Source organism: Moschus berezovskii, chromosome 2 (genome assembly GCF_049115385.1).
Source record: "Moschus berezovskii isolate FMDL1 chromosome 2, NW_MosBer_1.0, whole genome shotgun sequence".
NCBI lineage: Eukaryota > Metazoa > Chordata > Mammalia > Artiodactyla > Moschidae > Moschus > Moschus berezovskii.
In genome coordinates, this window is record NC_142461.1 from 81,799,584 (window position 1) to 81,827,007 (window position 27,424).

Below are 27,424 nucleotides of genomic sequence, written 5' to 3' on the forward strand. Positions count from 1 at the left end.
TATAATTGTAAACTCCAGCAAATGAAATCTCCTAAACAAAACCAAAATCCTCTTAGTTTTTGTTATTATTGCACAGAACCAGGATATTAGAAATTAGATTGTTACAAATGTAAGCGCTGAAGATACCTTAAACCCTCTAACCAGCTTTCCAACATTCACCAGTTCTCAGTGGTGGGTCTCTCTGGAACTAGAGGAGCTCTTCCCAATCCTCCCTCTTTATTGCCTTGGAGAAACATTTTTCCAATGAGAGGATAAATATCTTCCAGTCCTATTTGATACCATACTCTCAGATCGCAAGCTCACAACCATAAAACAGCCCTGCTTTGGAGAAATAAAACAGCTCAAATAGTGAGGATCTCTAATGAACCTCAAGAAGTTCTGAACATATTCCCTTCTGTTTAGCCCTTTAAGGGGGTGTTTCAAGACTTTTTCAATCAGCAGTTTTCACCCAATGTTGGGCCTCGCCTTCACTGATGAGCAGATGAACTAACTGATATAAGTTAGAGAAACCAGGTTTATAAGTTTGAATGGCTATATTAAATTCCTCAGGAAAAGTGTGAGGATATTTGTTTACTTTGGGAAAGTCTTTGACTATGCCACACAGCTCAGCTTTAGTTCAGGGAATATAAGATATTAAAGATTTAGCCTCTGGATCCACATCCTTTTCTCTTTAGTTCCTCTTGTTGTTTTGTAGTCTCTAAGTCATGTCCAACTCTTTGTGACCCCATGGAATATAGCTGGCCAGGCTCCCCTGTCCATAAGATTTCCCAGGCAAGAAATACTAGAGTGGGTTGCCATTTCCTTCTCCAGTAGATCTTCCCAACAGGGATCAAACTCATGTCTCCTGCCTTGGCAGGTGGATTCTTTACCACTGAGCCACCTATTCATTTATTTGGCTGTAAGTAAGTCCCTATCCATTTATTAGGATGAAACTTCTTAGACGAGTATGCTAGAATTTCTTTCTCCCAAAAGGGGAAAATAATTCCAGAAGTTGACAGTGTCATCAAAGAACCAACCAAGTAAATTAAACGAGTCTTTGACATATTTTGTTTGTTCTATCTCTGATGGTACCAGGCCTGATTCTGGAAATAATGATCATTCGTCCATATTGAATCAGCTACCACTTTCTTTAAGGGCAAAACCTCCAACTGATGTTTACAAAATTCATAGTGTATCCCATAAAAATTTAAAACAGAATCCTCAGAACTTCCTCCCAGAATTAATCAATACCCTATAGGTAAACCTTCAAGGCATAAAGCCAATAATGGAAAAATACAGGCTCAAGGCTTCATTATCCCTGTACTAGCCCCTGTAACACTCCATTTTACCAGTGAGAAAAACACAGTTCCAAAGGTGGAGTAGTAAACAATACTGTTATCCTTCAACACCTCATTATTCCTCTCATAGGGTACTATCATCCATTTCCATCAGAATAAAGTTCTTCACTGTAACTAATTTTCACAGTGCATTCTTTAGTATTCTAGCTGATGAAGATAGCCAATACTTCTTTGCCTTTGGTTGAGAAGAAAAAATAAATCACCTGGACAGTAATGCCTTGGAGTTGTTATAAGAGTCCTTATTTTCTACAAATCCTGAAGGCTTATATGAATGATATAAAGTTCTCCAAGGGTTTTACTTTGCTGTGATATGTGATTTGCTTCTTTGCCCTCCTTCTCAAGTCTCTTTCTCAGGAAGGCAGCATCCACTTAATAAAGCTTTTAGCCTTAAAGGGACTTAAGGTTGCCAAAGAAAAACTTTCCCAAACCCTGGTTCAATATTTTGGCCATCCAATATCAGAACAAGGGCTACACCTAGATCTAGATACACTTCATGGAACACCTAAAATTTCAAACTAAGGGCAACTTCAAGGTTTTCTTAGGCCAGTTGCTTATTGTTGAAATTGAACTCCACATTTCTTATGTTTTAAAACCAAATTTCTTATGTTTTTCTCAACAGTAACAACCTCACCCAATTTTGTGGGAAAAACTGGATGACATAGCCTTCAAAGCTCTAAAGGAGAGTTTGATGAATCCACCTGCCTTTGGGCATCCCAATTATCAGATTCCCTTTTACTCTTTTGTATGTGACAAGAAAGCGAATAACTTTGGGGTACTCACCCCAAAACTCAGGGACCACCATCCACCCATAGGGTATTATAGCCAGCAACTGGACCCTTTGGCACATGGACACCTCCCTTGCCTGAGAATCATTGCAGCCACTGCCCTTTTGGTTAAGGCCACTGAGAAAACTGTTGTGGAATGTCCTTTAATTATCTTTGTATGTCATGAAGTAGAAGTCCTCCCAATTCTCATCACACTCAACATTTCTCAGCTAGCTGCCTCATATCCCAAAATGTCCCTTTGTTATCTGTCCTTCCCATAACTCTTTAACATGATAATAACTTTAATCTGGCTACTCTTCTCCCTTCTGTCACTAAAATGTCCTTCATGACTAGTTAATGTTGATAGACAACCTCCTGATTCCGTGTAATGTAATGCTCTGAAAAAAAACTCCATTGGATGTTGACTGCTCATGGTTCAATGATGGTTCTTATTTAAAAGGTGACAATGACAAATACCATGCTGATTATGTTATTATAACTCCTTTTGATATTGTTAAGGCAGCAATTTTATCTATGGCTACTTTGGCCCAGTAGGTTGAATTACATACTCTTACATAAAGCTGAAATTCCAATACTTTGGCCACCTCATGTGACGAGTTGACTCACTGGAAAAGAGTCTGATGCTGGGAGGGATTGGGGGCTGGAGGAGAAGGGGACGACAGAGAATGAGATGGCTGGATGGCATCACCGACTCGATGGACATGGGTTTGGGTGAGCTCCGGGAGTTGGTGATGGACAGGGAGGCCTGGCGTGCTGTGATTCAAGGGGTTGTAGAGAGTCAGATGCGACTGAGAGACTGAACTGAACAGAACTGAACTGAACACAGGTTTGTACTTTAGTCAAGGACAAAACGGCCAGTGTTTATACTGATAGAGATATGCCTTCAGAGTACCTCATGATTTTGGAATGTAGTGGAAGCAATGTTCCTTCCTTATTTACAGTGGAAATAAAATTAAAAACAGTACCTATGTTCAAAAATTATTGAACACAGTAATTTACCTGCCATTTTAGCTGTTATTAAGATTCTGGGGCATGTTAAACTTGACTCTCTGGAAATTAAGGGAAATCACCTTGCAGATATTTCTGCAAGGAATGCTATCCTTAAAGAGAACAACAACAGCCAAACCTCTGTCATTATCCACAGGAATATTTCTTCAAATTATACTTAAAAAAAAAACAAAAACTGGCTATAGAAGCCCCAAAATTGGATTCAAAAAAAGAAAAAAACAAGATTGGAAATTTGACAGTTGTTTGTAAAAAAAGAGGAAGGTATGGTTCGGATCAAATAACTCAGTCCTATCAGAAACTCTAAAAAAGACATTTCTCATCACAGTACACATACCAAACCAATGTTCTATTGACAAAATGATGAATAAATATTGTTGGGGAAACATTAGCAAGGCTGCAAAAAGTGCCTACCTCACTTGTCCTAGTTGTCCAAAGTACACCCCATGGAAGACTGTTTGTACTGCTTCAAGATATTTTAAAGTGCCTAATGGACCATTCAAAGTCTAGTAGATGAATTCCGTAAACTTCCTCCATCTCATGGATATAAATATGTTTCCATCACAGTCTGCATATTTTTCCACTGGACTGAAGCCTTCCTCTACAGACAGGCTACTGCATTTTCTGCAGCTAAAGTCCTTTGTCCTAAATTGCTTCAGTTGTGTCTGACTCTTTGCGACCCTATGGACTGTAACCCACTAGGCTTCTCTGTCCATTGGATTCTCCAGGGAAGAATACTGGAGTGGATTGTCATGCCCTTCTCTAGTGGATCTCTCCTACTCAGGGACTGAAACCGCATCTCTTTCATCTTGGGCACTGGCAAGTCTTTTAGGGAAGTGAAATTTGCTCAGTCATGTCCAACTCTTTGCCACCCCATGGACTAAACAGTCCATAGAATTCTCCAGGTCAGAATACTGGAGTGGGTAGAATTTCCCTTCTCCAGGGGACCTTCCCAAGCCAGGAATCAAAACCAGGTCTCCCACATTGCAGGTGGGTTCTTTACCAGCTCAGCCACAGGGAAGCTCTTTTTTAGGGAAAGATCACCCCTGTCTGGAGAAATTCCTCTCAAACTTCATAGTAATCTGGGAACCCATTTTGAAGGCCAGATGCTTCACACTGGCCTTCACCACTTTCACTATGCTTACAACCCTCAATCATCATGTTTAGCCGAACACACTAATAACATTTATTGCTACTAACTAACAAAATTTGTACAAGTTGTCTAAATACCTTGGCCAAAAGCATTGCCATTGGTTCTTTTAAATGTCAATTCAGTTCAGCTCAGTCGCTCAGTCATGTCTGACTCTTTGCAACCCCATAAATCGCAGCACGCCAGGCCTCCCTGTCCATCACCAACTCCTGGAGTTCACTCAAACTCATGTCCATCGAGTCGGTGATGCCATCCAGCCATCTCATCCTCTGTCGTCCCCTTCTCCTCCTGCCCCCAATCCCTCCCAGCATCAGAGTCTTTTCCAGTGAGTCAACTCTTCACATGAGGTGGCCAAAGAATTGGAGTTTCAGCTTTAGCATCAGTCCTTCCAATGAACATCCAGGACTGATCTCCTTTAGAATGGACTGGTTGGATCTTTTTGCAGACCAATAGACTCTCAAGAGTCTTCTCCAACACCACAGTTCAAAAGGATCAATTCTTCAGCACTCAGCTTTCTTCACAGTCCAACTCTCACATCTATACATGATCACTGGAAAAACCATAGCCTTGACTAGATGGACCTTTGTAGGCAAAGTAATGTATCTGCTTTTTATTTATTTATTTATTTATTTTTACAATTAATGATTTAATGTTTGTATATAATTCAAAATGATCATCACAATAAGCCTAGTTAACATCCATCACCATACATAGGTTCAAAATTTTGTGTGTTGGAGGAGAACTTTTAAGATCTACTCTCTTGGCAACTATAGTCACCATGCTATACTTTATATCTCCACGAATTATTTATTTTACAGCTGGAAGTTCATACATTTCAACCCCATTCACCCCGATTTTGTCCACTCTCCACTCCCTGCTTATGGCAGCTGCCAATCTATTCTCCATTTCTCTGAGATCATTTTTTTTGTTGTTTGGTTTGGGGGTTTTGGGGTTTTTTGTTGTTTTAATTATTTTTTTTAATTGGAGGCTAATTACTTTACAATATTATATTGGTTTTCCATACATTGACATGAATCCGCCCCGGGTGTACATGTTTTCCCCATCTTGAACCCTCCTCCCACCTCCCTCCTCCCCTTATCCTCCCTCCGAGTCATCCAGGTGCACCAGCCCTGAGCATCCTGTATCATGTGTCGAACCTGGACTGGTGTTTCGTTTCACATATGATAATATACGTGTTTCAATGCCATTCTCCCAAATCATCCCACCCTCGCCCTCTCCCACAGAGTCCAAAAGCCTGTTCTATACACCTGTGTCTCTTTTGCTGTCTCGTATACAGGGTTATTGTTACCATCTTTCTAAATTCCATATATATGTGTTAGTATACTGTATTGGTGTTTTTCTATCTGGCTTACTTCACCTTATAATAGGCTCCAGTTTCCTCCACCTCATTAGAACTGATTCAAATATATTCTTTTTAATGGCTGAGTAACACTCCATTGTGTAAATGTACCAAAGCTTTCTTATCCATTCGTCTGCAGATGGACATCTAGGTTGCTTCCATGTGCTCACTATTATAAACAGTGCTGCGATGAACATTGGAGTACATGTGTCTCTTTCAATTCTGGTTTCCTTGGTGTGTATGCCCAGGAGTGCAATTGTTGGATCGTATGGCAGTTCTATTTCCAGTTTTTTAAGGAATCTCCACACTGTTCTCCATAGTGGCTGTACTAGTTTGCATTCCCACCAACAGTGTAAGAGGGTTCCCTTTTCTCCACACCCTCTCCAGCTTGTAGACTTATTGCTTATAGACTTTTGAATTGCAGCCTTTCTGACTGGTGTGAAATGGTACCTCATTGTGGTTTTGATTTGCATTTCTCTGATTATGAGGGATGCTGAGCATTTTTTCATGTGTTTGTTAGCCATCTGTATGTCTTTGGAGAAATGTCTGTTTAGTTCTTTGGCCCATTTTTTGATTGGGTCGTTTATTTTTCTGGAATTGAGCTGCAGGAGTTGCTTGTATATTTTTGAGATTAATCCTTTGTCAGTTGCTTCATTTGCTATTATTTTCTCCCATTCTGAAGGCTGTCTTTTCACCTTGCTTATAGTTTCCATTGCTGTGTTCAGTTCAGTTCAGTTCAGTCGCTCAGTCATGTCCGACTCTCCGCGACCCCATGAATCACAGCACGCCAGGCCTCCCTGTCCATCACCAACTCCCGGAGTACACTCAAACTCATGCCCACAGAGTCGGTGATGCCATCCAGCCATCTCATTCTCCGTCGTCCCCTTCTCCTCCCGCCCCCAACCTTTCCCAGCATCATAGTCTTTTCCAGTGAGTCAACTCGTCGCATGAGGTGGCCAAAGTATTGGAGTTTCAGCTTTAGCATCAGTCCCTCCAATGAACATCCAGGATTGATCTCCTTTAGAATGGACTGGTTGGATCTCCTTGCAGTATAAGGGACTCTCAAGAGTCTTCTCCAACACCACAGTTCAAAAGCATCGATTCTTCGGCGATCAGCCTTCTTCACAGTCCAACTCTCACTGTAGAAGCTTTTAATTTTAATTAGGTCCCTTTGTTGGCAAAGTAATGTCTCTGCTTTTTAATATGCTATCTAAGTTAGTCATAACTTTCCTTCCAAGGAGTAAGCATCTTTTAATTTCATGGCTGCAGTCAGCATCCACAGTGATTTTGGAGCCCAAAAAAATAAAGTCTGACACTGTTTCTACTGTTTCCCCATCTCCCATGAAGTGATGGCACCAGATGCCATGATCTTAGTTTTCTGAATGTTGAGCTTTAAGCCAACTTTTTCACTCTCCTCTTTCACTTTCATCAAGAGGCCCTTTAGTTCCTCTTCACTTTCTGCCATAAGGGTGGTGTCATCTGCATATCTCAGGTTACTGATAGATCCACCCTTTTTGGAATTGATAAACTCTTACCCTTCGAGATAGGCCTAGGGTGCCCTATGTATTTGATTCTTGCTTTTATTTCATCCATAACTGATAAAAGGAGACATATTCTAGCATTACAAAAGACTTCTTGTTTCTAGTAAAAATAATCATATTTTGGTAAAGTAGTGATTTCACAGTGTGCCCTTGGGAGAAAAAGACTTGTAACTTAGAGATTTTGTCTATTGGAAAAGATACTGCCAGAAGCATTCTCCTCAACCTCACCAGAAAGACCATACTAAGTACTGTTAACCAGCCCTTGTGCCACCATACTTTAGGAATAGACTTTTGGATTCACATGACAAACCTAATGAAGGTTCTGAACCCTGACTGAATGTGCACATCATCTGGTGACCTGAAAGTAAAGATTTCCCAGAATTTTGAGGCAGGTGTTGTCTAAAGACACAACTGTCCATGATATTTTTGATTCTGACATAAAGATTCAGAGAATCTACAATGTCCAGGATCTTGAAAACATATGGAGTTTAGATTAACAAAAAAAAGAAAATTCTCCCTCCAGACCCTCCTTGTTACTCACATGTGACCTTATGTTTTCAGTCTGATACACTACATCCAGAAATGGTCCTTCCTGATACTGAAGTGCAAAAAAGCTACTGAAAGTAGAAAACCTGACTGTTGATCAGTTATGCTTTCAGAAAAAAAAAAAAAAAATCAAAGGATGGAAATGCAAAAAGTAATAATAATAAATAGAATCCTCAGTTTAAATACAGTTGAGAGACCAGAGGGACAGCTCTTATATCCTGCAATAATAGTAGAGCCCAATAGGAGAATAAAGATACTTTTTTCCAGGAAAAAACTTAGCCAATGAAAATCCTTGGATGTTTTTTGTTTTACTACAGCCCCAGCCCTCCCAAATTTCTTTTCTTTTCTGTGAAAGTGTTCTCCTTCCCTTTCCATGTGAGAACTTGCACATTGCTGACCATAGTCACAGACACTATATTACAATTTTCTGCTAATTCTGAATAAACCCATCCATCTTCATTGGAGAAACATCTGTCAGTCAGTCAGTTTCAGGCTAACAAGATCATGTGGTTATGAGTTAAGATTAGACTGAGTTAAGGTCAAAAGTAATAATAACACTTCTATCACCAAGCCAGACAATCTTTTGAGATCTCTATTTGTTCACCTGGAAAGCAGAGCTCCCTCAGGGTCATTGGGAGGAATAAATTGGATATGTGTAAATGATTATTTTCCTTACAATTTTTGTTATTATTTTCTTTTTTTTATTATCTTGTCAAAGCTTTATGGTGTTTTTTTCTTTTTTTTTTTTTTGATTGGAGGCTAATTACTTTACAACATTTTATTGGTTTTGCTATACATATACTGAATAATTCATCACTAACATTTATATATATTTAAAGACTTTCAGCAACCTATGTCAGGTGATACAGTATTTTAAAGATGCATGAAATGGACAGGTTTCTACTTCCCAAGTGTTCTTCAACTAGTCGTGCTGAAATAATGACAACAACAACAAAATGATAAAAATGATCCCCACTGAAGTAAAAGTAAAGAAGTTCTGTTGGTAGAGAACAGGAGTTCCAATCCACTCAAAACCTCATTCCTAAAAGTAGCTACTCCTAAGAACACATAATAATCACACATAATTTAAAGAGAAGGGGCAGAGTTTAGACTGGCCTTGAAGTCTCCTTCAGAAACAAAGAATTTCTTTGTCTATTACCTAGGCATTCAAATTATTTTTACTTGGGATATAGAGAGTCTTCATAATTTAATGAAATACTTGGGTGCAAAGACATAATCAATAAAGATGGTAGAGTCTGTGTACATTTAGATAATATATATGGAATGTGATAAAGCCACTTCCTACCATATTTAATTGGGTATCTGCAGAATGCACTATTTAGCATGAGTTAACTAAAGACTGAGGCTGCTTTCAAAAACAGTCAGTTGTTGCGATTTCAAATTTGGGGTCTTTAAAAAGGCAACTTGAAAACTCTGTTATTTTGTATTCAAGAAAAAAATGAAGACAAGTCAAATGAAATGTGAAGGCTTTTTCAGCGCTCTAAGTGATTCTGTGATGAAGGGAGCAACTTCCATACAACAGCGAATGGCCTTTGTTTATTTATCCTAGCACTTAACTTTCCATGAAAATAAAACTAAACAAGTTCTGGCTCAGCTGAATTTTATAACTTGTAATATGAGCTCAACGAATAACATATAATAGCTGAGCTTCAGGTGATTCTTACTCAGTGATCCCAAATAATTAATAAAGGATGGAAGGTATAGCCTATTGATTTTTTTGTACATTCTTTAAATTAAGAGTTGAAGACTGGCAGCTCCCATATTGAATCTGTCCCTCGGTATGTTTAATTTGGTAAACATACTATTGACCTTTTTAAAAATTGAAAGATTTCCTATAAAAAGCTAGCTTTTCCAGATCCTTAAAAAATAAGATTCTTAGGTTAGCACTCTCACAAGGTAACAACTATTGTCTGTTTTATACAGAGCTAGACTGAATTGTATTAATGGTTACCTGTTATAATGGAGAGAAAAAGATACTTCTTTACACTATATTTTTTTCTGTAATGGATATTTTTTCCTTGGTAGAGGTGGGCAGTGAGGCAACTGCTAATTTCATTTTGTTTTTCAATCTACTTCTGTGAAACTGTAGGAAAGATTTTATTTGACTCTTGCTTCAATATAAATACTAATTTTACTGTCTTGCATGAATTAGTTTTTCTTCTTTATGAGTAATTTCTATGAATATTTGTGAATAGCCCTAAATTCATCTCTCTCTGTTTGCAATAGTTTTTAGAATTTACTGCCAAATTTATGGATCATTTTTCATGATATAAATTTGTTTGGACCAATCTCACTCTCAGATTTATTTCTATTACTAATCCTTATCCTGCCTTTATTTGAGACTGTCCTCTTTATAAACTTTAAAATTTTTCAGGTTATAACTTAGATTCTTTCTGGAAATGATCAGAGTGCTACATAAATAAATAAACATAATAGTAATAAACAAAGAAATCTTGAGAAGAAATAACACATTTAAGCTACAGTTAGAACTGAACATGGAACAACAGACTGGTTCCAAATAGGAAAAGGAGTACGTCAAGATTGTATATTGGCACACTGCTTTTTTAACTTATAGGCAGAGAACATCATGAGGAACACTGGGCTGGAAGAAGCACAAGCTGGAATCAAGATTGCTGGGAGAAATATCAATAACCTCAGATATGCAGATGACACCATCCTTATGGCAGAAAGTGAAGAGGAACTCAAAAGCCTCTTGATGAAAGTGAAAGAGGAGAGTGAAAAGGTTGGCTTGAGGCTCAACATTCAGAAAACAAAGATCATGGCATCTGGTCCCATCACTTCATGGGAAATAGATGTCAAAACAGTGGAAACAGTGTCAGACTTTATTTTTCTGGGCTCCAAAATCACTGCGGATGCTGATTGCAGCCATGAAATTAAAAGACGCTTACTCCTTGGAAGGAAAGTTATGACCAACCTAGACAGCATATTAAAAAGCAGAGACATTACTTTGCCAACCAAGGTCCGTCTAGTCAAGGCTATGGTTTTTCCCGTGGTCATGTATGGATGTGAGAGCTGGACTGTGAAGAAAGCTGATCACCGAAGAATTGATGCTTTTGAACTGTGGTGCTGGAGAAGACTCTTGTGAGTCCCTTGGACTGCAAGGAGATCCAACCAGTCCCTTCTAAAGGAGATCGATCCTGGGTGTTCATTGGAAGGACTGATGCTAAAGCTGAAACTCCAATACTCTGGCCACCTCGTGCGACGAGTTGACTCACTGGAAAAGACTCTGATGCTGGGAAGGATTGGGGGTGGGAGGAGAAGGGGACGACAGAGAATGAGATGGCTGGATGGCATCACTGACTCGATGGACATGAGTTTAAGTGAACTCCGGGAGTTGGTGATGGACAGGGAGGCCTGGCGTGCTGTGATTCATGGGGTCGCAAAGAGTCAGACACCACTGAGCGACTGAACTGAACTGAAGTTTAGAAACATTTTGTTAGCCTAATTAAAATTAAATCACATATACTAAATTCTATTCCATATATTAATTCCTCTCATCTTTTATTTTTTTAATGATAATTTTGACTAAAAAATGTCAGTAGTAATGGGAGGAATTCCATGTTTCCCTAATAATTATTGTGAGCGTGATACTTTACCTCTTTTAATCATTTTCAACTTGGTTTCAAAGATCTACTTCTTTAGGGTTATGTTTCTCAACAATTAACTCAATGACTTAATGGGAAATTCTCAAGAAGATTATGTAAACTTAGAAATCTAAATAGAAAAACCTATTTCAAAAAGAGACTTGTGAAATATAAACTGCTCCTTGTGGAGAAAGGATTGCTTCTGATCCAGGAATATGGTAACTTTACATATAGAATCATAGTCTTTTAGCTCAATGGTATTTACAGCTGATGATAAGTTATGACCACACAGATCAAAGCATGATCTACAAAGGGAGAGAGCATGCTGCTACTGTTTGTGACTTTTAAAACTGTATTTGCCTTTGCTTTGCTTGGTATTTTTTGGTTTATCCATCTGTGCTTCATAAGTGATTACACTCATTCATTTTATTATTCTAAATAAACACTTATCTTATAAATTTAAATTCAAAGGTGATATTTCCCTGAGGCTTTTCTTTCCTTCTCTCTTTTCTTTTTTTCTCCCATAAACTCTCCATATCTAAACCTTTGTGAACTGATACATTATCTATTAAGAGGCATCACAAATAGACATATTACAGCAACTTTAAAATGAGTATATCGTCTGGAGAAGGAAATATGATATACCACCATAAAACATTCAAATCTAAATGGTGAGTCAATTCTCCTTTAGGTTGCCTTCTTGTTTGCATTTCATCTATTAATGTCCATAAATTTCTTTAAGTCTCATTTTATTTCAAAAAATACAAATTTATCTAGGATTGGATCTCTTATTATGGTGTTTGCAGATTCAAGAGATTTATGGGTAAACTTTAGGAATTTATAAAAGATCTCAGAAACTATACATGATGCTTTGTGCTGCTTTTTTTCTCTTGTGGAAGACACTCAAGAGCTTTCTTTGACACTTGTGGAAGACAATAAAAGGAATGTGGAGACCAATTTCACACTTCACTATTTCTTTTTCATCCATTCCATATACTTTCCATATAAATGGTAGTTTATATGATATTCAATTTTACTTATATTTCAAATTTATAAAATTGGATTAGAACTCAGTTGGGAAAAAAGAATTGCCTAGCTGCACCTTGTCATTTAATTAAACATAAATAAATAGAACTGCTTATTGAGAGCAAACCATTTCACAGAAATAGAAACTTTGCCTGTGGTTATACGTATGATAAGCAGCAGGGATGAAAATTTGGGCCCAAACAATGAAACTTTAAAGCCTTCTTTCTTTACCACTGTCCGATTAAAAAAGCAATTATACAAGGACATAAACTAGATTCATCTTGAAAGCAGTAATTCAATAAGAAAATGGATCAGAGTAATGTTATACCCTGGTGGCTCAGATGGTAAAGAATCCACCTACAACGCAGGAGACCTGAGTTCAGTCTCTGGGTTGGTAAGATCCCCTGCCGGAGGAAATGGCTACCCACTCCAGTACTCTTGCCTGGAGAATCCCAAGGACAGAGGAGCCTGGCAGGGTCCATGTGGTTGCAAAGAGTTGGACTCAACTGAGCAAATAAGCATATACACACATACAATGTTGCATAGGAAAAAACATACATTGCTTCTGAATCACAATTCATTAGCCATTGCTAGTCACATTGTGCTGGGCCCTGTCATACTGGTTCCACTCAATCACAAAGTTTCCAGGAAGTACAATCTTACCATGTTTCCAGATAAAGGAAAACATAGAAATATACTATGTACATATTTAATGACTACCATGAGTGACTTGGGTATAGAGGACATCAAGGCAGGGAGAACAGAGATATCTCTCTGAGAAGGTGATATCTGAGATGAGACCAAAATGAAGGGAAAGAGCCAGCCACACAAATTAGGATAAAGAGTACAGTAGGCAAAGGGAATAACAAATGCAAAAACTCAAAAGCAGGAAATATACTTTGTTTTATAGTTGGAGAAGAAAGTGAATAGGGGTGGATTAGCGAATTGAGATCTGAGAGGTAGGCAGGGGCTGGATCTTGTAGGGCTTTATCAATATCTACAGTACAATAAGCTCAACAACTACCTTTCAATTAGAGATTTTGAATCAGAGGAGTGATGATGATATAATTTAAATTCTCACTGGCTGCTGTGTGGGAGAAAAAGTGGAAATACGAAGACAAAGTAAATGTCCAGAAATGGCTTTTTCTGGAGTCTAGGTACAAAATGAAAGGCATAATTTCTGACTTTGAAAAGATCATAAAATGGTCTGCATGCAGGGAAGTAGGTAATGTATATAGTTGCAAAGCACTATCCTACATGATTTAAAAAAATTTATTGAAGCATAGTTGATTTACAATGTTGTATTAGTTTCTGCTGTATAGCAAAGTGAATCAGTTACACATATACATATATCCCCTCTTTTTTTGGATTTAAGTCAATAACTTAGCACACAGATCACCACAGAGCATTGAGGTGAGTTCCCTGTGTCATACAATAGGTTCTCATTAGTAATCTATTTTATTTGTAGTAGTGAATATACGTCATCCCAAGTTCCCAATTCATCCCTTCCACCTTTTCCCCACTTTGTGTCCATACATTTTTTCCTCTACATCTGTCTATCTCTTTCTGCTTTGTAAATAGGTCCATCTGTACCATTTTTTATAGATTCCACATATATATCCTCAGTGACTTAGTAGGAGAGAACATTGTGAGAACATGCAGAGGGGAAATCTAACCTGGATTTAGGGATTTCAAGGAGAAATTCTCATGACGGAGGATAAGAAGAGTTTTGAGTCATGACTGAAAGTCAGGTAAAGATAAAAGTGGAATGTGATGAAAAATATTCTGAAAGAAGTCAGCAGCATTAGAGAGGAAAGCAGAAAACTTGAGTGGCTTTATATGCAATGCTAAATGGTTTGGATTGAAACCGAAAGGCAATGGGGGTCATGGAAAGACCTGCTGCTAGATTATGATGTGCTCAGATATGTAGTTAGTATCCATCACTATGGGAGCATGTAGGCAATAACTAAAAAGTAAAAAATCTCTGAGATTCCAAAAATTTACAATTTATTTCCATATGAAGATATATGTGTATCTATTTCATTTGCCAGAGCACTCAGCCTTTATACTTAGTCATGTAGACTATTAAACACACACACACTCTCTTTCTCTTTCATACTGCTCTCCTTAATTCATGCTACCTTCTCACAATAAATTAAAAATGCTCCAAACCTATTTCTCAATGTCTGTTATGCTGTTATTTAGAAATGCTACTCCTTCTGCCAGAAAACAGAGAAAAAAGTCATGGAGTTTTATTTTCTCTTAACCCGCTTGCCAAATGAAATCAGCTTCTGTTAACAGTTGTTGATTTTCCCCTGGATGGAATGTTGCATCCCTCTAAGGAGGCTGTGATGGCCATTCTAACCTGAGTTCCAGGCATCTGTGGTTCCCCAGAGCCCTAGTTGCTTAAGCTTCAAGGCTTGGCACACAATCTATCTTTGTAATATGGCTTGTCCCAGTGGAGTGTTAAAATGATGACTATGTTTATATGCATACACTCATGCTGTTTTACTGTTATGTTTTCATGTTGCTGATGCTGGTTATATTTTAACTAATGCAATTTTATTGTATTTTTGCCCTGAAGCTATTTAAACTAAGCATATAATTTAGGGGAATCTAATAAATAAATAAACGCAGAACTCTGGAGGAAATGTGGCAACTGATGGTGGAATTTATCCCAATATTTAAATGAATTCATTGTGACTAAATATTTGCAGTTAAAAGGCTAGCAACTATACAGAGACAGAGGACTTTTTCTTCTCCTATAAGGTAAAAAATGAAAATCAGGATTGCAGAAATTATATTTATACTATGATTTTGTTATTCATAATACAGTTTTTTATTTATAAGAAATGTTTAAGTGTTCCTGAGAAAATAGTTAAAATGATATTGTGAATTTAGTGACTTATTTAAATTGTGAGCCCAATCCAGGAGAAAAAAAACCTTTGTTTTAATGGAGTTTAACTTTGGAGAAGGAAATGGCAACCCACTCCAGTATTTCTACCTGGAAAATCACATGAACGGAGGAGCCTGGTAGGCCACACACACCATGGGGTCGCTAAGAGTCAGACATGACTGAGCAACTAACACACACAAACATACTTTTTTGTAATTTGTTATAAAATGCTTTGAAAAGTTTTTTTTTTTTTAAAAGAGCACTATGTGCACAAAGCTTCCTGCATATCTGATAATTGTCATGTGTCCATTCCTGCTTGTTTTCTGGTTTTTCAGTGAATCACTGTGTATTAATAATTCCTGTATCTATGGCAGCAGTTGGCTACAGATTCCTAGCTAGTTTTCACCTGCCCTGAGACTATTGAGAATCAGATTGGCAGCCTATCAATTGCTTCATTCCATTTACCAACAGGGTGTGGAAATATGCTTGTCCTATTTCTTGTCTCAGTGGACCCTTAACCACTCCCTAAATTGGGTAAGCTGTCCTTGGTTTCTAGAAATCCTTAGGAATGAGTGCTTGTTTAAACCTACCTACCTACCTGAGTAGAAACTGCATTGTGACTGTTGGCGGGTATCTGTCCTGCTCTTCTCCAGCTAATATGGGATGAATTCCCCGGGATTACTGCCTGCCCAATGGCTCTACAGTCTCTTATATGAACTAATAATGAAGTCAAACTTGGGGTCTCTCTCTGAAATCAACTTGTCCTCATCCATTGGACCTTGATGACTGCTTGCCTGCAATCTAGTTATAGACGATTATTAATATCATAATGTCACGGCCCTTTCCACCTTCCCATGCCAACACACTTCCAGGGCATGATTTCTGTGTTTTACTTTCTGTTCCAAAAGCTTTTTAACCCGTATATGTAGTCCCTGCTGGAGATTATCTGGATAAGAGTTTGGATGGGACTATCTAAACCATATATTAACATAAGGGATTTAATGAAAAATTTAATAATATAGAGACCAGATTTCAAGTCTCTGATGCTTACTGTCTAGGTCAATTAGAAAAGTTAAATAGAGGGAAATGGAAAAAATGTATAGATATCTAGGCATAAATTCAATTATTATAACACTAAACTATTTTTAATACAGACATATAGAGACAAATAATAATAAAAAAATACTGAAACAATATATGTTATTAAATATCTTCCAGGAAATTCAACTGTTTATGTGAAAGCACTGTTTTTAGTTCATTAAAAATGTAAAGTTTGGTATCTAGAAATCTACTATGAATATATTATTTAAAATGTAATATACCATAGGGATGATGAACTTCTACAATATAAGTAAACAATGAGTTGAGCTGGCTATATAACTGATAAATCTATTTTTCCATTCATTTCTGAAGTTAACCATTCACTTAAACAGACATGTTAGGTATCAAATATGAAGTAAAACAGATTATAATGTGGATATTCCATGTTAAGAATTTACTTCTTGGCTTATATATATGACTGGTTTGCAGTAGAATTCAAATATTTACTGGAAAAATATGACATTATTTAACTTTATATTTTAAAATAGTATAGAACATCATTATGTAGAAAGAATATGTATAAGCACATACATATGGTAAATGTTGGAGGAAATACCAGAGAGTAAAATTTTTAAGTTATTATCTCTACTTTTGCTTTTCTTGTCCCCATTATTTTCTGCCTCGTCTCATAATAAGTTTGATGTTTTATGAAACACTCAGGATTATAACTCCTTTAGAATGTGTCTCTACTTGAATTTTAAAGGAAGAATCAACAAACTATGACCTGCAGACCAATTCGGGTCCACTTTTTGTAAGTAAAGTTTTATTACAACACAGTCAACCCTATGGACTGAAGCCTGCCAGGCTCCTCTGTCCATGGAATTCTCCAGGCAAGAATACTGGAGTGGGTTCCCATGCTCTCCTCTAGAGGATCTTCCCGATCCAGATATCGAATCTGAGCTTCCTACAGCTCTTGCATTGCAGATTACCACTGAGCCACCAGGGAAGCCCACAGTCATAATTATTTGCAGAGAAATAGTTTCTGGCTTCTTCAGTGCTAAAACAGTGGGGCTGGATAGCTGAAATAGGCAAAATCTAAAATATTTTACTACAGGATTCTACAGAAAAGATTTGCTGACCTGTGTTCTGAAATGTTCTAAATTCTGCTTATGACTTCTAGAACATCCCATTAAATGTATACATAACGTAGCAGCATGCTGTACTGAAAGATCTGCATACCAGTGAAGTACTCCATACCAGGAAAGTCATGGTAGATTAAGTAGATTATGTTATGTAACAAAGTAATCTGTAGAAAAGTTTGGGATTCAGACAATGACAGTTAATTTTCCTTAGAAAGCCTGTGTGTACACAAATACCCAGCATGAAATAAATTCCCTCACAAAAAGTACATGAATCTGGTCATTGCATTTCAGGATATAAGTGCAAACTGAACTGATGCATCACATAAATAAAGCAATAAAAGCTGACAGTTCACATAGATTCTGAAAGAAGCTAATTACCAACTACTAATTTTTATGGGAAAAAGGCAAATTTTTATCCTATTGCTTACTTTAGTCTCACAAAAGCTTGACTACAACTCAGTTATTGAGAGGTGAATTAATTATTTTGTACATTATATATGTCCTTTGTCTCTTTTCTTCTGTTTGTTTACTTGTGTGTGTGTTTTCTGCTGAATTCCTCAAGTCCTATCAATTCACTGATCATTAACCATAATTTAAGAACAAGGAAGCAGAATTTAAAGGCTGTGGAAATTAATTTACTCTTGCCCTTATGGTTCAGCTCTGTTAAAAAAGTTAGAAACAGGCTAATTTTTTTCATTAAAATTAGGTCTTCCTGTTACCTATTGACTTTATTAATTATTTCAGCAAAAATAAAATGAGTTGTTACTTTGTTTAGTGTCAAAGTACATAATTATTGCCTTAATGCAGGAACTAAATTTATCTAGGAATAAGTTTAGACCTGTTAGTAATTTTTTGAAGAGTAAAAATGAAGATAAATGGTTCTTTCCATTTTTAGGAATAATGTTTTTCTAAGATTTTCTTTTTAAAAATATATTTAGCTGATTCCTTTTACTTTTCTTGATAATCACATTGCTAGGAACATTACAGATTCTCAAAACAGTCTTTGCTATTAATTGATTCAAAAGTCTTGAGTTTTCTTTGTTTTTGATGTAAAAGTTGTATATAGTATTAAAGTTAAAATGACCTTTAAAGAGCTATTTTGTCCTAGAAAACAAAAAAGAGGTTTCCTATGGATAAAATCCATTAATAATTAACATTGTTTGATATCTCAGTGTTAACAGTTTCTAAGCAAAACAAATCAATCTGTGAGAGAATAAAGTTAAGCCAGAAAAGTTGTATCTCATTGAAAACAGATACTGCTGCTGCGTCACTTCAGTCGTGTCCGACTCTGTGCAACCCCATAGACAGAAGCCCACCAGGCTTCCCCCTCCCTGGGATTCTCCAGGCAAGAACACTGGAGTGGGTTGCCATTTCCTTCTCCAATGTGTGAAAGTGAAAAGTGAAAGTGAAGTCGCTCAGTCGTGTCCGACCCTTAGCTACCCCAGGGACTGCAGTCTACCAGGCTCCTCCATCCATGGGATTTTCTAGGCAAGAATACTGGAGTGGCTTGCCATTGCCTTCTCTGGAAAACAGATACTATACCTCTCTAAAACTAGATGACATTTATATTTGCTTTTAATTGCATTTTTATCAGGTAACAATCCATATTTTCATTAAAAGTGAGTAGTTAATAATATTAGTACAGAAGATTATATGAATCTGCTAAATCCATAACATAATTTTATCATCCCCAAATTCAAATCCAATACTTAATTGTCAGCAAAGCTCAGTGCCTGAGAAATAATAGCAATTCTTTTTGATTGTGTGTTCTAGTAAAAGTGAATTGAAGTATATTTTCATGAAAGAAAAACAAGACAGATGACTGTGTACAGTATTTACTGATACTTTATTTCCTATGTGTTTAAGATTAAATCGTGGCAGAGAAACCTTTTTTTATATTTCTGAAACTTACTATGCATTTGATGTAGACAAGAAGTCAAAAGATGTTGGTTTTAATTTCCATTCTCTCTATGCTTAAATGAGTAACCCAAAGTCTTTAGCTAAATATCAAGTTTGATACCTGCTGTGCTCTGAGAGGATTCAATCTCCCAGACAGGATATCATGGCTTTTTGGTTGGCAGAACTGCCAGAACTTTCTGGATTTTCCACTAAGAACTTGACATAATCATTTGAATTCAAAAATCTCTCCTGAAAATGTCTTTATGTATCAAAGGACTCAATTTCAACATTTCTAACTTAGAACATTATTAGCTTCTAAAAAAAAAAAAAAGATTATTAGCTTCTTCATGGAAGTAGCATCAGTTTTTGTTATTGCTATATACACATACAGATGATTTTATCTAGCTGAATTTTCTTTTCTCATCTGCACAACAAAACTGATCTTTTCATTTTCTTTCAGCTTGTTAGAATTTTTGAGTCTATGAGGTAAAACTTTTAAGGCAGAGAAACCTAGTCTTGGGTGACTGAAAACACTGTATTGGAATGTCCACAGCTATTTCAATGACAAAGTTCCAGAATCCACTCTATCAAGGAGAACTGTGGGGAGGAGGGTGGGGGAGTGCGGGGGATGGAGACTAGAAACAAACAGACAAAAAAAGACAACTGTACTTCTTGTGATGATTTCATGTAATGGCCCAGGTCCCTTCTAGTGTTTTTTGGAAAATTTCATTGCAATGACCTATAATAAGTAGAAAGGTCTCTCTTTTCATCAAGTGATAATGAGTATGCACTTAAGAATAAGGTAGTAATTATTCGTCTTATACATCTAGTAATTTCTTCTGTTTCCTCATCCTAGAGTTTATTTCCATGATGATATGCAAAGCTAGGTGCATGGATCTAATCATTTACCTTTCCTTAATATAGTGTAGCCACTTTCATTTATCCCATAAATCTTGGCAATTTTAGCCCAGGATTTGAATAAAATAAAATAGATAGGATGTTTTCCTTATATTTTATTATTTTTTTACTTCTTTTTTTAATGTCCTTTATGTCCAATACATAGTAAGTTTCAGAAAGACAAGGAAAGTATTATTTGGGGATCATACAGATGTTACTTCATAGAGGGTTCGAAAAAAAGAGTTATACTCTATAGCTGCAGAAGCAGACAGCTAGACACAGGGATAAAGAGCAGTCAGCCTTTGAAATTCCAACTGTGACACCCTGAAACTCCAGTTGGGTAATCCTAGGAAAGTGTCTTAACCTCTCTGAATAAGCCTTATTCTGAGCATTAAATGGAATAACAAACATAAGAGTGTCTGACAATATGTGGGAGGCCAACATGGATTAACTCCTCCCCTTGACCACATATTATCATAATGGAATCTCCTCACTGGCACTCACTGTTAAATTATATATACAAAACAGACTTAAACTTTCCTTGTCTTTCTGAAACTTACTATGTATTGGACATAAAGGACATAAAAAAAGAAGTAAAAAATAAAAAAAGATAAGGAAAACATCCTATCTATTTTATTTTATTCAAATCCTGGGCTAAAATTGCCAAGATTTATGGGATAAATGAAAGTGGCTACACTATATTAAGGAAAGGTATATGATTAGATCCGTGCACCTAGCCTTGCATAACATCATGGAAATAAACTCTAGGATGAGGAAACAGAAGAAATTACTAGATGTGTAAGAAGAAACACATAAGGGTTGATTCTGAGATATAACTGATTTTTGTGGTAGAAAAAGATTCTTTCACTCAATAATTATTTAATGAACACTCACTATATGTCAATTAATGCACTTGACTATGAAACTACAAAGATACAATTCCTTTGTTCCCTCCTTCAACTGGGAACAAGAATATAATGAGGTAAATGAATAAATGCATGAATGAATGAATGATGATGAAGCTCAAAAGAAAAGGAAGTTTCCAAAGCAGAAACAAAGTTAAAACAGTTGAAGCAAAAGAACATACACAAAACAGCTAAAGCAAAAGAATAGAAGTATGTGTGAGTATATACACTAAGAATATTTTATGCTCTGCTCACTAATGGATTTTGGAACTTGTTAAAGAATGTTTATAATAAATAAATAAAGACTATAATAAATCAAAATTGAAGGTCAATACAGACTAAACCATAAATTTGCATCTAATTTGTATTTGTGATGTAAATAATGATCATACATTCCAGCATTACTCAGTTCATTCACATAATGCAGCAGCTAGTAAATATTTCCTTTTTATACAGCCAAACAGAAGGCATTAAAGAACAATGACCATAAATCAGTGTCAAAGGCTTCCTCAAATAAAGAAAAATCCAGATATTTGACGGATATTTAGGTTCCATTTTGAAGAAATTACAAAATTTAGGCAAAACTATTCTAGAGAAAACCTATTCCCTTCTCCATTAAGTACATGCTGAAATCACATATTATATTTGTTATAACAACTGACCTGGAAGAATAACTATCTAGAAACTGCATAATTTTCCTATATTAACTTTAGAAACACCTTATTCCCTGTGTGAAATATGCTTGAGACAATTTCTAGAAAGGGTGTAAGAATGAAAGTTTACGTAACTCAAATGAATTAAAATGTCAACAATGATATAAGATTAAAACTACAGTTTGGTATTTTATAGATGTGACATGTCCAGTGTCTGTCTCTCTCTTAAAATGATACAGCCAGAGAGGTAATGACTTGCAAGAAAAAGATGAAATTCTCATTTTACCTTTATTCTTGAAATATTTGCAGGTAAAACCATTTTTTAACAAAAACCTTTCAATACTTAATAAATGGCCAGGATTGAGCCTCTAGAAAGTTCTATCATAACAAATTCTTTGAAGACCCTGCTTCACTTATGTCTCCACTTGGAAAAACTATTTTGTAGCTACCCAGTAGCTACAAAAAGGTAATCATAGATATATGTACCAATCAAAGGATTCAGAATCAAAAAGAAACCAGTGCTAAATCAATGACAAACAAGCATTGAAACAAAGGAAGGAATCTATGTGTTATGGATTGTTTTTTTCTACTTAAGCTTGTAGACTGTGTGTGTATTCCTGGACAGTGATTTGTAAAGACGTGTATTTTCTTTCCTGTGTGCTCAGTCATTCAGTCATGTCTGATTCTTTGCAATTCCATGGACTATAGCCCATCAGGTTGTCCATAGAATTTTTCCAGGCAAGAATACTGGAGTGGGTTGCCATTTCCTTCTCCAGGGGATCTTCTAAACTAGGGATTGAACCCATGTCTCCTGCATTGGCAGGCAAATTCTTTACCACTAGCACCATCTGGGAAGCCCCCCAGGGAGTTTGGAAGAGAGGAAAAGAGCAGCAAATGTGAAGGAAGAAAGAGATGAGTGAACATTAATCTCAGAGAGGACCAGACATTAACACTTTTCCCATATATTAATCATACTAATGATAAACAATAACCATCACTATAGAAATTATTTTCTTGAAAGTGGTATCAGAATATGAATTGAACTTAAACTCAGGAATTTGCTAAAATAGAGATTATATATGGAATGTTCATCTACTGGTATCTCCTGCTCCTTCACTATTAAAGTCTAACTCAAGAGTATTTTCTGTCCTTTTGAAAACAGTTTGAGTTGAGAGAAACTGCATCAATTGCTCTGCTTACACAGGCAGTGTAAAGCAAAGTGCTGAGCAATTATATGGTGAATTTGATCAGTTTTGACAGCCAGTCCTGAAACTCAAGCCAGAATCCCCTACTCTTTTCTTCCACAGCAGGTTCTGGGACTGAATTATATGACTAATTGCATCAAAATTCTATTTTACCTTGGCAATGGCCCCACAAATCCTCCATGTGCAAAATGGCCTTCCTGATCAGTGCTAACAATTCTACATGTCATGGTTATTTTACAACTTCCATATCAAAATATATAAAATAATGATGGATAAAAATATTTAAATGTCCTTTGAAATATTCTGGATTGTCTTACATGAAAGTCATCCCAAAATGTTGCCTGTCCTCAATGCCTGCAATCTGTATTCACCAAGTAGAATTTTTGACAAGAGAATCTTAGTACAATTTACAATCAGTTAAATGTAAATTAGTTCAGGAAGTTCTTCTCATTCTTTCGTTGAAACATGGCCAAGAATCATGTGAATTATCTGAATCATTTCCTTAGTGTATTACTGTAATCATATAAGAAACGCATGTTATTCACGTTGACAGTATTTCCTTTATAATAATATATTAGCAAAATTGGAGTGTTCTAAAGATAAAAGTCATTAACATTAACTAGGCATTGATTCTATAATCCAAACCCAAATAACTGTCTAGAGAGCCTATAAGGGGATGTACTGCTCACTTTGGATACTCATAAAACTAAAGCGATCTCTCCAAAATATTTTAATGTGCAATGATCATTTTAGCTTAGAGATACATACACACAGAAAAGAGGGATGGAATCTCACTTCTGAGATGAAAGCAAATTAACATCGGGGCAATTTATCTTTCATAGCACATCATGGGGCAGTGCCAGCAGGCCACAGATGTACACCTCATAAGGAGCCTAAAGAGACATCTGTGAGGTGAGGGAAAATGTAGTATGCATTCAAAGTCCAATTTTAGTAATGAAATGTTAACCACACCCCAGATGAATGTTTCAAATATACAAAGAAAAAGAGGAAAAATATCTTTTGTATATCTTTCCTTTTTCCACTCTAGATTAGTGATAAGCAAAAAGTTCTAGTTCATATGTACTAGTGGATCAACTAAAGTGAGAGAGGAAAAAGAGACAAGAATGAGATAGAGATAAAGGGCGGGGGTGGGTGGCTGGAGATTTATACTTCCTTTCGATTTTAAAGCAAAATTAAATTCAAATATGTTCATGTTAAATTTGATAAGACACTGTTACAAAAATTTTCTTAGTCACTTTCTGTTTTCATTATAGCTTCTGGGTTGTCCTCTGTCAGGAAATACATGGATCATGTCAAGACCACTGGCCATGAGTACCTGTATTTCATTGCTTCATGGCTCTTATGTGACATATTTGTATCATGCCTTGACTATTATAATCCAGGCCATACAGGGAGAATCAAAATAAGACAATATCTCTTTTAATAAAATCACTTAGGCAATTCACCAAAAAGGTTTATTCCTTTAAGAACCTAGTATTATGTAGATAATTTCCCTAACTGCCACTGTTTCCAGTACTTACAATTGAGAGAAATTAAGGAAGTAGAGAAAGACAGAGAAAGTGACAGAGAAAGACAGAGACAAAGAAAGATAAACAAACAAAAAAAGACAAAAGGAATTCATGTCAAAGAAAATACTTTAGAAATTTTGTTTTATAGGTTGTCAAATATTTGCAGAAGAGAAATAAATCTCCTTGGAAAACACTTTGAAAATGATTTCTCATGATCACACGTTGTTGTCTGTTTGCAGGCTAGATTTTAAAAACTGAACAGTGACCATGTTTTTTCATTCTTGAATCTATCTTTTGGTACAAGCACAGTCTGGCATGTGAAAAGTTCTCAATAAATATTTTTGGAATAAACGAAAGAATGAATTAAAAAAAATTAATTTCTTAGTCAAAAAAGAAAGCTTCTAGTTAAAATGTTATTGCTGTATGGATTTTTGACAGCTAACAATTTTTATGTGATATTTCCAACATGAGTTCTAATTCATGAACATGTCCTGTGGCTGATCAAATTTTGCTGAGTTCAGTTCAGTTCAGTTCAGTCGCTCAGTCGTGTCCGACTCTCCGCGACCCCATGAATCACAGCACGCCAGGCCTCCCTGTCCATCACCAACTCCCGGAGTACACTCAAACTCATGTCCACAGAGTCAGTGATGCCATCCAGCCATCTCATTCTCCGTCGTCCCCTTCTCCTCCAGCCCCCAACCTTTCCCAGCATCAGAGTCTTTTCCAGTGAGTCAACTCGTCGCATGAGGCGGCCAAAGTATTGCAGTTTCAGCTTTAGCATCAGTCCCTCCAATGAACATCCAGGATTGATCTCCTTTAGAATGGACTGGTTGGATCTCCTTGCAGTATAAGGGACTCTCAAGAGTCTTCTCCAGCACCACAGTTCAAAAGCATCGATTCTTTGGCGATCAGCTTTCTTCACAGTCCAACTCTCACATCCATACATGACCACGGGAAAAACCATTGCCTTGACTAGACAGACCTTGCAAATAACAAGATCAGGTTGCCCATGGATTTGTTAGGAGCCATGGTCATGATCGCCTTCTTCTCTTTACTTCCATTCCAAAAGGTCAATCAGTTGGATACCTCAACATTTAATAGGGGATGATTATCACCCTTCGGAAACAAATTTGATGTGAAAATAAAAGGAAAATTATGCCTTTCTTAATTATTTTTCCCCCCTTCGGGAATGGGCTTGGGGTTTCGTCAATTTAGAAGTTGGAGGGGATTAAAAGAGTAGTAAATAAAGCATCAAATTAAAGTAAAGCATCTAATGAAATAGAAATTAAAGATCACAGAAGAAGGTGTCAAAGGATAAGAAAGAATTAAGACAGGGAAAAGAAAGAAAAAAGAGATCAAAAAATTATTTTATACAGTTCCACTTACACTTTTTTATATGATGAGAAATTTATTTTTCTGTGATTTCACTCTAAAATACTCCAAACATTATATGTCAATTTAAAATTGATATTGATTCACAAAATTACTAACCTTCTCTGGTACAATTGATTTCATCACTGAAGTCTCCACAGTCATTGTCACCATCACAGGCCCAATGGTCTGGGATACATCTGCCACTGGAACAACTGAACTGGTTATCAAAGCAGGAATGTACACAGCCAACCTCATCACTCCCATCTCCACAGTCATCATCTGGAAGAAGCATCAACAACCAGGTGGTGAAAAATGATCCATGGAGAAATGTTTTTTTATGAAATACTTAACATTTCTTTTTGGTACTGAGTGATTTCTTCTGTTATTGACAAAAGGAATGATAAATCAATCATCAACATTTCCCATGAACAGTCGGAAAAATATTTTCATTTTTGTAATGCTTTGTTTCTGATTGAATGCCAACTAATAAACTCAAGGGGAAAACATCCTTCACTTTGGATTTTGAAGCTTAATTTCTATTTTACTCAGAAATGACTAACCACTGACTGGATTAAACTATACAACATGCAATAATTATGAATTGGGGAAGACAATGGTGATTGTAGGAATTTCCTGAAATGATACAGCTTGTGATATGATTATTGTTATATCTATTTTACTATTTAGTATCTATTTTAAGTAATCTATTTAATCTTAATCTACTTAATCTACTTACTTAATTAATCTAATCTACTTAATCTAACTTTCCACAGTTTATTGTGATCCACACAGTCAAAGGCTTTGGCATAGTCAATGAAGCAGAAATAGATGTTTTTATGGAACTCTCTTGCTTTCTCCATGATCCAGCAGATATTGGTAATTTGATCTCAGGTGCCTCTGCCTTTTCTAAAACCTGCTTGAACATCTGAAGTTTCACGGTTCACATATTGCTGAAGCCTGGATACGAGAATTTTGAGCATGACTTTTCTAGCATGTGAGATGAGTGCAATTGTGCGGTAGTTTGACCATTCTTTGGCATTCCCTTTCTTTGGGATTGGAATGAAGACTGACCTTTTCCAGTCCTGTGGCCACTGCTGAGTTTTCCAAACTTGCTGGCATATTGAGTGCAGCACTTTCACAGCATCATCTTTCAGGATTTGAAATAGCTCAATTGGAATTTGATCACCTCCACTAGCTTTGTTCGTAGTGATGCTTTCTAAGGCCCACTTGACTTCACATTCCAAGATGTCTGGCTCTAGGTCAGTGATCACGTTATCGTGACTATCTTGGTCGTGAAGCTCTTTTTTGTACAGTTCTTCTGTGTATTCTTGCCATCTCTTCTTAATATCTTCTGCTTCTGTTAGGTCCAAACCATTTCTGTCCTTTATCGAGCCCATCTTTGCATGAAATGTTCCCTTGGACTCTCTAATTTTCTTGAAGAGATCTCTTGTTTTTCTTATTCTGTTGTTTTCCTCTATTTCTCTGCATTGATCACTGAGGAAGGCTT

General features: G+C 36.5%; 1 protein-coding gene across 1 annotated transcript in view; it reads right to left on the minus strand.

The window, feature by feature from the left end:
• The window catches only part of LRP1B (LDL receptor related protein 1B), a 2,241,805-nt gene that overhangs the window by 845,814 nt on the left and 1,368,567 nt on the right, over positions 1 to 27,424 (minus strand). Inside the window, exon 20 of the mRNA XM_088842364.1 lies at positions 26,035 to 26,196. Within this exon, the coding sequence (XP_088698490.1) occupies positions 26,035 to 26,196 (162 nt within the window). The remainder of the gene's footprint in view (positions 1 to 26,034; positions 26,197 to 27,424) is intronic.